The sequence below is a fragment of the Calliphora vicina genome, chromosome 3 (genome assembly GCF_958450345.1).
Source record: "Calliphora vicina chromosome 3, idCalVici1.1, whole genome shotgun sequence".
Classification (NCBI taxonomy): domain Eukaryota; kingdom Metazoa; phylum Arthropoda; class Insecta; order Diptera; family Calliphoridae; genus Calliphora; species Calliphora vicina.
The window spans coordinates 15496247-15508784 of record NC_088782.1 but is presented as its reverse complement, the minus strand read 5'-3'; the positions used below and the strand labels follow the sequence as shown (position 1 = coordinate 15508784).

Here is a 12538-nt window from a genome sequence, read left to right as displayed (position 1 = left end):
TTTTTTTTTAATTTTTAAAAAAAATTTTGTGTTTACATTTTTTTTCCCATTTCGACCCAATGTAGGTCCAACTGACTATGGTCTTATATACGTCGTTGCAAAAGTCTTTGAAATATCTTTCATTACATATCCATATTGTCTATAATAATAATGACTTAATCCAGATATAGGTCAACAATCGAGGTTGTCCTGGTTTTTTGTGGACCGATTTTGCTGATTTTAAATAGGAAACTTCTCGAAAGCATGCCTGACAGAATTATTTGAATCCCGAAGATATCTGGAGTCTTCAGAAAATTGATTTCAACAGACAGACGGACATGGCTTAAACGACTCCGCTATCTATAAGGATCCAGAATATATATACTTTATAGGATCGGAAAATTATATTGTGGAAATTAAAAACGGAATGACAAACCCTTCTCTCGAAGGTAAAGGGTATAATAAGCTGAAGAAGAAAGATAGAAAGATACTGCTTTAAAGAAGAACAATATAAATTAAAACAATGAAATATTTAAGACTTTTATCATCGTTTGTAATTAAAAATAAAATTTTCAATAAAAAAAATTAAAAAATTACTATCTTATTAACGGACATCTCCACCTAAAGGACAAAAACGTATTGCAGAAATTTAAAGTTTCCATTGTTTCGCAAATAATACAATATTTCACATTATTTTTTATATGGGAGATAAGTAGTAGTTATATAAAATCAAAAGCTTTATGTTGGTTAGATTTTTAATTCATAATTTTTAAAATTATGACCTATAGTTTGTGCTAAGTTTTTATTTTTAAAGTGGGTGTATTAAACCTCTATTAATAAAAATGTTATGTTGTTTAACATCTTCAAATAAGTTAAATTGATAAGTAAATCAAATTCTCTTTTCGTGTTATTAAATTAAATAAGAGATTAAATATGCTGAAAACATATTTTGAATATAAATCTATAAAGTCTGTACTAGATACAGATTAGTTTTAAAGTCAATTTCCATTTTATCTCTTAGTGGCTTGATAATAAACCGGATTTCACATAAACTTCCTTATTTTCCAACTAATTTGTGGTTTATTTTTTTTTATATTAAAAAATTTACAAAAAGAAACCCCTCAAATATTACTCACTGCCAATAACAGTAACCTAACGAAGGTATTAAATTGCTTGCCACAATGACTAGGTTTAGTAAAAATAAAATATTTTATTTTTATTAATTTTATTATAAATGCTCTTAATTAATTTAATAATAAATAAATAAATCGCATTCATTTATTAACAAAGAGAAACCTGATTTAGTTACACACCTCATCGTACTCAACAAACAGCACATGTGTTGAGTAAAACTGAGATTTAAATCGGATTTGTTGTATTTTTCGGTAAATCCATAAGCATCCACCAGCGTTATATGAGTATTATTGAACTTATCAATGTCAATATTGGGATTTTTTATTTCCATATTATCTGCATGTTCAAATATACATACATACATATGTATATTTCTTTAATAATTTATCATCTTGTATTTAGTATGTTGAGAATATATTTTATTTTGTAGAGGTATTTACAGAAGTTTTCGCTGCCAACTATTAACAGTAGCATTTCAGACAACCTAAGAATCAGTTAAGAGTTTTTAAAAAAATTTAAATAAATTTTTAAAATGAAATCTTTATTAATATTTGGTAAATATAAAAAAATAATATTATTTATTAACAACTAGTTATTAATTTTCACAAGAAAGTATTTTTTTTATAGAGAAAACAACTTAATGACTTTATTTAATGTTGTGAAATCTAAACGTGTGAAAGAAAATTCTATAACAATGCAAAGAAAAATTGAATTAAAGTTTTGGTTATTGAAAATTAAATTCCATAAAAAGTGTGTTTTTCCTTAAATGATCGAGTATCTTTAGCTCTTAGCGCATAGGCCCTTATATTTTATATGAAAGTCTGCATATTATTCTAATATGCCGCTCAGGAGGTTCTTCAGTAATTTTATTTGAAAGAATAAATTTGAATATTTTCATTTTCACAAGGAGTTTCGCTGTAACCTACCAGATATGAAATTTTATCGCATTGGTTAATGTAAATGCAATAGATTGTGAGCAAACACCCTACCCATCTTGCGGAAAGCTTTCTAATACCCAAGTAATCATTAAAAATTGAAACCACTCAGCCATGAGAGATGTCTATGGCTTTCATAATCTCTCGTAATCGTGAATTTTTTCAATTGTTTCGGGTTTAGAGACCTCAACTGGACGTCCAGAACTTTCGGCATTTTCCGTGCTTGCCACAATGAAATTCAGTTAACCACTTTTTTTACCATTGAAATTGATGGTGCAGACTTCCCATAGTAATTATCAAGCTAGCCTTGGTTTGAATTTTGTCCGCAAAAAAGAATGCTAATGAGTACACTAAATTCACTTTTTTCCATTTTCCCCTCAAGTCATGAGGTAGTCTTCTATCAATTGCTGTCAAACACAAACTAAATGACGCAGCTAGTTGAAATTTTGACAGGAGTCAACTGACAGATGTTTGTTGAATGGAGCCGGGAAATTCAAAAAGTCACGGACTTATTGACCCGAACTCGTATTAATTGAAATTAAAGTGTTTTTGATTTGTATGGAAAAACTAAATAAAATTGAGTAGTTTTTTTTAATATTAAACAGAATTAGGACTAAAATAAATAAATTCTAGGAGAATTATGGCGGAAATTCATGCTGTCTATTGAGGTTTACATTGGATCTAAGGTAAATTGTCTTCAAAAAGGTTTAAATCTGGGTATTCTGAGTTCTACAAAACTTGCCATTGACTAAACTCTTTGAGATAATGAACCCACTAAAATCTCACCACCAGATTCATACCTTCATATAACGATAATCCACTGGCATTGGATGGAGCCCTGCTTTGGAATCAAAGCAATAAAAAAGGTTTGCCTCTAATATTTACTCTATAGTAAAGGTTCGAAAGACTTAATTCTTAATTGAATTTTCAAAATCAAATTAAATTTTATCTCTTAACCATTCCCTGTTATGAATCAAGTAAATATTTGTATTAAAAACATTACCTTGAACAAACTCTTTTAGATAATTTTACTAAAATTATAGTTATTTTCAGTGTAAGAGATAGTTGTCGTCATGAATGTCAAATTTTTTTAAATCATTTACAGATTTTGTATTGAATTAAAGATCATATAAATAAATCTTGGTTACAGTCATTAGGTTTTATTTTTTCTAACACGCGATGTGAATAAAATATATTTAACGATTAGAAAGATTTAAAATATTCAATAAACTTGAAACAATTTTATGTAGTTTATTAAGATGTAATAAAATTTCGTTAAATTAAACTTATTTTCGATTTCTACTTCGATTTTCCAGCAAAATTATTCAGTTATTTTTGAAGTTTTATTTTACCAAATATTTTAATACATATTTTTTTGCTATATTTAGTTCTCTGCGTTACCGTTGCCTATGCTAGACCACAACGTTTTCCCATTCAACAATTTCCAAATCAAGGATTTATTGGCGGTGGCAACAATCCATTCTTGCCAAACAATAACAACAACAACAATGTCTTCTTCCCAGGCAACACTAACAGCAACAATAACAACGTGAATAATGGTAATATTGTGACAACAACAGCTGCTCCAGCTGGTACTGTAACTACAGCATCACCACAATTTTTATCCTGCCTGCAGTCGTGTCCTTCCACCATGGAATATAATCCCGTGTGTGGTACAGATATGGAAAATTATCATAATAATGGACGTTTGGGTTGTGCCCAAAGATGTGGTAAAAGTAAGTCTGTAGAATAAAATAATAATTTTTAAAACTAAAATATTGAAATTTTTTAAGCATTTATAAAAGTTTTTCACAATGTTTATTATTTATTTCGTTATAAAATAATAAATATTGTAAATACCCTTACATTTTTTTAATATTTACCTAAAAACTTTCCAAAAATATCTCATTAACAATTCTATTTTAATTTTAAATTTATTACAGACGTAGCTGCTTTGCGTATTGGTACTTGCAATCCTTTGTAAGATTTTAATTTTAATATGTACTTTTTTTTAAATAAAATACTGACTGTTGATTATCTCACTATTTATTAAGTAATTAGATAAAATGACTAAGGATATTCACAGTCTATAAACAAAATTATTGTTTCTTTTTTAATTTGTCTTGTTTTGAGTTGTTTTAAATTCATTGTTTTAAATATTCTTTTAATTTACATACATTTTTAATTTTGTCTTAAATACCTAAGTAGTCTTTTTAGTGATAAGATTGTTCTGAATAAAATTTCCCCATTATTTAAAATAAACAGGTTATACAAGTCAAGTTTAATGTTATTTTTTTTATACACAAATAATAATTTCTATATAAGAGGGGTTTTAAAAAAGAGCTGTTATTTATTATACAAATATTATTTGTAATTATCAGGGCAAGGATTTCTATGCAAATGCATGTTTGTAGTCAGTAACTCAAAATCACTTTTGGCAATTTATCTTTCCCAATCGAAGAATTTGCAACAAAATGGCATCGATTTGTTGTTGCATATTTTTGCATATTCTGTTATAAATGCATATTATGCATATTTTTCTTTTAAATGCATATATTTAACATATTTTTCTATTTTATTGCATATTTAATTTTCTTTTGATATATTTTTGTAGCAACAATAGTCTAAAGGTATTTTATTCAAAACATATTCATGTAACATCGAGTAGCCGAAGAAATTAGATCTCAATTTGAAGATATAGATTTATTAATTTCGAATGGAAATAGTGTTTTTATTTTTAGTGCATATTTTCTCTATTTTTAGTGCAATTATAAGCGCATATTTTTAATTTTTTAGTGCATGAAAATCCTTGCCTTAGTTATTATGTTTCTTTGGCATTGTTCTTAGTAAGTATGAAATACTTTATTGATTCTCATTAATATGCTTGTTTATAAATTAGATTTAAGTCATTTAAATTATAATTCAGAATTAAAAATGCCATCAATTCATTCCAAAAAATCATTCATAATAAACGGGTTCATTAGTTTCATTCATAGGCTTTTATTTGAATAGAATTCATTCAACTTTTGAATGGTAAATTTTGTGCTAATTCAAATCTAATTCAAATTGAATTCAAATATGTTTACACAGCTTAAACAGATATAAATCAGCTGATTCCAGTAATATGGCAATAGAAAACAAACAAAAGAAAATGTCAAAATGGTTGTGGTTTGGAAAGAGAGACAAATATATATCACACTCGTTGCCTATTGAAAATTGTATTTTTTTTCTCTCATTCTGCAAACCACAATCATTGAGAAGTGGTTGTAGAACGTCAAAATAACAATACACAGCTTATTATCTGTGTAATCTGTGTATGTTTACTTCATAAAATATGTTTTGATTTAAATCATTTACCCCCCTGTCTATACTTGACAAATATTTTTTATAACAATTAATGACGTTTGTTGTCAAGACAAAATTGTCTGAGCAAAAGCACTAACAATTTTGTCATAACGAAGCAATAATACTAATAAATCGGGATTATACCTAATAATTTTTTATCTTGATAACCATGCTCGACCGGCCTTCTGGCTAAATGCGAATGTTGCATGGAAACATGGATCATACGGCCATGCCAGTATAATCGGCTCTTCCTATCGAGAAACTTCGGTTTCTCAATTCCATACAATATGGAATTAATGGATGAACCTTTACTTGACACAACAAGTCTCTCTATACATTCAGGAATACGGGCGGCTAACTGACTCAGTTATAACAAGATATCAGGCAGGCAGGAATATTCGTGGCAAACATGCGAGGAGACTAGGCCATGGCCCTATAACGACTTCTGTAGAAGCTGTCAGAACGAAGAGGAGGATGAGACCATTTTTCATCTTCTTTGTCATTGCCCGGCATTAGGAGATCTATGCATTAGGTTTCTGGGACATTGTTCTTTCAATAGTCTTTCTGAGATATCGGACATGAAGTTAGAATACATCAATGTCTTTATTAGGAATATCGATCGGCTACTCACGCCGGACATGGGAATCTCCACGGGGTGACCTAGTATCCGTCAAATGACTGGTGCATACTCCTTACTTCTATTGCTGCTACTCCTTTAATTTATCTGACTTTTACTCTATGGACCAAAGTGATCTATACTCTTTCCTGTCTTTACCATGTTCGACTGTAATAAAACAGTTAAGAGCGTTTTTTTACTTGAAGATTAAATTATGTTTAATCTACGAATGTTGTTTTTATTTGCTAATTTAATCGCCAATATTGGCGGGTAAATCGATGAAATAAATCCGATAGTACAAACAGCTATTTGTGTAGGAAAACATAAACAATTTATCATTCCAGTGCTATGGAAGATTTATAAGACTTGAAAATATATTTGTCCAATTCACAATCGGTGTCGTAGCGTTGTATGTCGTAATTTTGTTTTATTAATATTTGGTTTTTGTTTGAAAAATATTTATGACATACAACATTACAACCCTACGACATCGATTGTGAATTGGACAATTATTTGAAAAGATTTTTTGTTTTAATTTGAATTTTTCACACAAAGACAGTTAAAATTTTATTCTTCTTCTTATATTTTGTTTTGATAACAAAATGTGAGATTTTCTGATGTTGTGTATGGCAATACTAGAACCCAAATACATAAACGAATCTGATTATTAATTGGTATTTGATATTTCAACCCGCCCTAAGAAGGCGCCCCTAAATATATGTAGGTTTGCAGTTAATATTCAAGATTCCACAACATAACATCTCTTATTGTAAGATCGTGTTAAAACTACTCAACGTCATCTCCTAAGAGAATGAATATATACAATGTCTTATACATTTAACGTATTCAGTTTTACTGTCTTAAATTTCAATTAGTTGAAGAGATAATTATTCAATTCACATAAAAAATATGACTCGACTGTGTAGAAAGTCTCTACAAAGCTCTGATGGAGTGAAATGAAATGATGTTTCAAATGAATTCCAAGATTATCTCATACAATAGCAATGAGATTTGCAATGAAAATTAAAAACAAAAAAAAAGTAAATAAAATAATAATTTTTATTAAACAAATCAATTTAGTACTGATTTATTTGTGAAACTGTAAAGTTCATATTTGTAGGAAAAACAAGTAAGAGTGCTATATTCGGCTGTGCCGAATCTTATATACCCTTCACCAAATTATACTTCAAAATTTTAAATATTTTTAGGTAAACAAAATTTAATTTTTTTTCCAGTTGTTTTTTGAATTTTTTGAAAAAAAAAATTTTCGATTGTTATTTTAAATTTAATTTTTTTTTTTTTAAATTTAAAATTTTTTTTTTTTAAATTTTAAAAATTTTTTTTTTTTTAAATTTAAAATTTTTTTTTTTTTTTAATTTTAAAAATTTTTTTTTTGTTTTTTCAAATTTTTTTTTTTTTTTTAAAAAAAATTCGGGTTCAAAATTTTTTTTCCCGATTTTGACCCATTGTAGGTCCACCTTACTATGGTCTTATATACGTCGTTGCAAATGTCTTTGAAATATCTATCATTAGATATCCATATTGTCTATATTAATGTCTTAGTAATCCAGATATAGGTAAAAAATAGGTCAAAAATAGAGGTTGTCTTGGTTTTTTCCTCATATCTCAGCCATTTGTGGACCGATTTTGCTGATTTTAAATAGCAAAATTCTCGAAAGCATGTCTGACCGAATTATTGAAGATTTGGATCCCGAAGGTATCTGGGGTCTTCAGAAAACTGATTTCAACAGACAGACAGACAGACAGACAGACAGACAGACGGACAGACAGACAGACAGACGGACATGGCTTAATCGACTCCGCTATCTATAAGGATCCAGAATATATATACTTTATAGGGTCGGAAATGAAAAATGTAGAAATTACAAACGGAATGACAAACTTATATATACCCTTCTCACGAAGCTGAAGGGTATAAAAACAGGTTTCTTTCTTTATCAAATTTATTCATTAACCATGGCGAATTTCTTGAAATTATTGATATGTAGTGGTAAGTATTGATTATTTAAATAATATATTTTTGTTTGTTTATTATAAATAAGTAAATATCAACAACTTTGTTTATAATTTTAAGGTCTTTTCATATCGTCCATTTATGGTTTTCCCGATTCACGAAATCCAAATGCTGAATATGAGTTAATAAATCCCAAAGATCCTGAACCCCCTAAACCAGTGATTGTTCCCATTACTACTCAACGTACTCATTTTATCAACACACCACCCCCACCACCCTTAGACTCGAAAACATTTGTTTATGATCCTGTATCAAACACATGGACCAAAGTTAAAGAAACCGATCCACAGCCACAGGATGGAACCCTACAATGGAATCAAAGCAATGACAAATGGTTAACAATGATTCCGCGTTATTAATCAAGTAAACACATGCATTGTTTATTAATAAGAGATTATAATTTAGAGTTGATAGATACATATTTTTAGGCTTATAATAAATATAAAAATGTATATGTACATGAAAAAAATATATTTGTTTTTGGTTCAAAACTATTGTGAAAACTAAATTACGGATCTACATCTATATGTCGAAACCAGAACCTACTTGACCTCCCTCCAAAAATTAAATTGAGATTTCAGAATAGCTAGATTTACCAAGTAATGACGGAAGCAGCAAAGATTCTGAAAAACGATTTCAAGTCCATTTTTACACTACTATGTTAGGTGATTGCTGTTGGCGTTTAAAACGAGAAAATTATTCAAAGCTTAAAAGAAAAAAATAAACTTTCAGGATATTTTGTGTTAACATTTTTTTTAGTTTTTTTTCTTCACCTTCATGATAAAATTAAACTTGATTAACAGGGCAACCAAAAATATGCAATATCATATTTTTTGCTGTGCATCGTATAAACATATGAGTTAGTTATTTATCCGTTTCAGACAATTATAAGAATTTTGGCATCGATTTGTTAGTGCATATTTTTGCATATTTTGCTCTTTACTGCATATTTTTGCATATATTGCGTTTTATAGCATATTTTTGTCTATTTAACTCATAAATGCATATTTTTGTTGCATATTTTCTTTATTTCCAATATTTTGTTTTCTAAATATAATTTTATTGCTTGTATTTTAATTTTTTATTTCTATATTTTACAATTTTGTTAAGGTCCAATGATAATATTCCTAAGCTACTTAAAGAAAAAATTAGAGTACCTATAATCGACTTATCTTCATTAAATTTTCATTGACTTAAGGAATCTTAGTTTCCATACATTTGAATTATATTAAAAATATTCACACACAAATAACAAAATTTAACAAATAGTATAAAATACATAAAAAATTAAAAGAAAAGAACATGGGCAACTTCTTAACAAAATGTTGGATACATTAAAAAAAAACTTAAGGTTGCTTGAGACAGTTATGGTTGGGCATTAACAGTTTACCACTAATGTCAAATTAAACAACTTTTCAGCAAATGTTCAGAATATTAAGATCCATCGAAAATATCACGTTCAAAGCACGTTGATGGATTTACACAAATTGTAACAAAGATATTAGGAAATCATTAAAATACAATCAATTGATGAGAAAGGATTTTGAGTTCCAGTAATAAAAATGGAAAAAATTTTTTTTATATTTCCGCAGTTTAAAAGAAAACAAATCATTTCACTATTGTAAGGCTTTTTGATAATTCTGTTTTAATTTTGGAAGTCAAATTTAAATGTTAATCTTCATATATGATGAATGCTCCAAAATCCACTGCAATTTTTTACCAAACAATTACAAACTCTCTCTATAGTGATTTCGAAACATAATTCAAATAATAAAAAAAGTAGATTTTAAAGCTTTATGTAGAATAGAAACATTTCGAGAAATTCTTGATATCCTCTCCCTACAATATTATGCAACAAATTACTAAACAAATTTTTATTTACTTCTTATATTATTTTTAATAAAACATTGAAATCAAACAATAACCAACTATTTTTAAGTGCATATTTTTTGCATTTTAAGAGCATATTTTTCGTTTTTAAGTGCATATTTTATGCGCATAAAACACTTTTTTTAGAGCATATTTTTGGTTGCCCTCATGGTACAATCAGTTACCAGGTACAATTATTAGAGAGAGTTTCCAATGTTCACCCCTTAAACGTCAAACTATGTATTTAATCACTTAACTTTTTTTAATTTGTTACCGCGATATTTTTTAAATTTGTTACGTTTTAAATGAAATTATACACACTTATTAAAAAAATATAGTTTTTCTTCAATTGTTAGTAAATTTTTGTAATAAAAATTTAAATTGAATTATTTTTTTTTGGCATTTCCTTTTTATATTTTTTTAATTTTCTTTTGTTTGACGTTCTAGGGAATGTATAATTGAGAACATACTTTCTAATAATTGTACCTTGCTAATTCTACAATGGTTGCCCTGTTGATTAATGTTAAAAATGCTGGTTGATTTTATTAGATTTCTTTAAACATTCTTACGGAAGAAAAATGAGACATGATGAAAAGAAATTATTTAATAAACGATTGAAAAAAAGAGGGAAATAAACTTCTAAACAGTAGTCCGGTTTGAAATTTCACAAGTTTTGAATTATCGGCCCACTAGGGCCGCGGTCAGGACACTTCGAGGATTTTAAATGTTTAAAACGAACCTATTTCTTCGTTTTTGTTCCGATTTCCAAAAAATTACATATCGATGGCTTAATATAAAAAAGGCGTTACTCGATTTTTTGTTACTTTACAGAAGAAGGAAAAAACTTAATAAAATCCATAAATTTTTAGACACAAAAAAGTTTTAATGCAATTTTTAATCAGAAGAGACATCACATTTTATTTCTAATTTAATTTTTTTTTTATTTTAATGAAGCTATTTAATATAACCCTTTCTTCATTGATATTTTTGAAAAAAAAAGAATTAGTTACAAATTTTTAGCCACCCTATTCCAGTTTTTTGATAACAGCGGGTCCATTTATTTCCCAATTTTCTACATTTTTCCTCTATTGGACTAACAATAAATGTATGTGTCAAATAACAAAAATAATTGTTTAAAAACGTAATAAAAAAAGTACTTTTACCTTTTTAAATTATCTAAAAAAATTTTAAGAAGATGTATACGAAATTTATACTTTCTGAAAAGCTAACTTTACATCAAATATTTTAAATGAAAAAAACAATTTAAAAGTTTTGATACCGAGGGTACCAGGCTCACCAAAAAACGCCTATTTTTTATGTAAAATTTAACTTTGGGGGCAAAAATTCTCAAATCACATAGTCGATATCAATATAAAGTAACCCATTTTAGATGGCCCAATATGTTCTTAACCTAATGCTTAAGCATGCCTCAAGGCACTCATCGCAAAATGCCAATAAATGCAAATATAACAGATATTTCATTTCAAAAACTTTGAAAGCTTTTTAAAATAATTTAAGTGCGTTTTTTAGCAACTGTTACATGAGTTTTTGAAATTCAAAATTAGTTATATTTGCATTTATTGGAATTTTTGTAATGGATTCCTATAACCTCGACCCTGGTATGGATATTACGGGATTCAGGATAACAAATTACAAAATTTGTTGTTATTTTTTAATTTTTAATAGAAAAAACTATATAACTGTAAAATTTTATTAACAGATAACAGTGTTCACATCTGTGAACACATTTATATGCCGAACCTTGTCCTCAAACAAAACGTATATCGCTATTGAATCAATTGATTCTAAGTTAATTTTTTTACTTTTTAAAAACCGAGACATTTTTTTCAAAAATAGATAGTAAATAATGTATTTCAATAAAAAATTATGTTATTCCATATTTGCAACAATTTGGATGTTGTCCAGACAATTTTCAGTAACATCTACATTATTAGGTGGACATATCTTTCAAATAGATACTACATTGTTTTGGTTTGGCTTTTGCAGTATCAGAATTCCGTAGAAAATAATATTTTCAAAGAACTAGCTGATTTTACTTTGCAAATTATTTGTATGCCATGGTCAAATGCGGAAGTGGAGCGAGTTTTTAGTCAGCTTAATATCGTAAAATCAAACATAATAACTTGTTTGCAATCTCAGATGGTTAATGGAATTTTGACAGTAAAGTATATGTATTTTAATTTAATCAAATCATTGATAATTTCTAATGGATTTATGTCGCCTGAACTTCATCATAAAAGTGACTTTTTCAAAATAGACTTTTTTAAAACCGTTTTTCTCAAATTCCAAAATTATTTCAAAAATTCGACTTATGCAGTCGTATTTAGGACCCTTTGGACTAACTTTCCTATATCGTGGGTTACGTGTGCAGTTCCATATTTTTCCAAATTCGTCGCCTGAACTTCATCATAAAAGTGACTTTTTCAGAATAGACTGAAAAATAGACAAAATTCTCTAACCATTGATATATAACATGACCACCAAAGCCCCAAAAATTTTGACTATAATTCTAGGCTTGAATTACACTAGCTTTCAACTTGTATTCCAGTAAAACTGCTTATTGGAAATATTTAACCTGCTATATTGAAAAGATTTCAAATAAAA

General features: G+C 27.8%; 2 protein-coding genes across 2 annotated transcripts; both read left to right on the top strand.

Moving 5' to 3' along the window:
* The first annotated feature begins 1566 nt into the window (after positions 1-1566).
* Kaz1-ORFB lies at positions 1567-4327 on the top strand. Its single transcript, XM_065504795.1, has 3 exons — positions 1567-1667; positions 3437-3784; positions 3992-4327. Exons 1-3 carry the CDS (start codon positions 1646-1648, stop codon positions 4030-4032), a joined length of 411 nt encoding a protein of 136 aa, XP_065360867.1. The 5' UTR covers positions 1567-1645; the 3' UTR covers positions 4033-4327.
* A 2759-nt stretch (positions 4328-7086) lies between these two features.
* Positions 7087-8513, top strand: LOC135954541 (uncharacterized). The gene is made up of 3 exons (XM_065504730.1): positions 7087-7135; positions 7949-8020; positions 8105-8513. Exons 2-3 carry the CDS (start codon positions 7987-7989, stop codon positions 8401-8403), a joined length of 333 nt encoding a protein of 110 aa, XP_065360802.1. The 5' UTR covers positions 7087-7135; positions 7949-7986; the 3' UTR covers positions 8404-8513.
* Positions 8514-12538: the final 4025 nt, after the last annotated feature.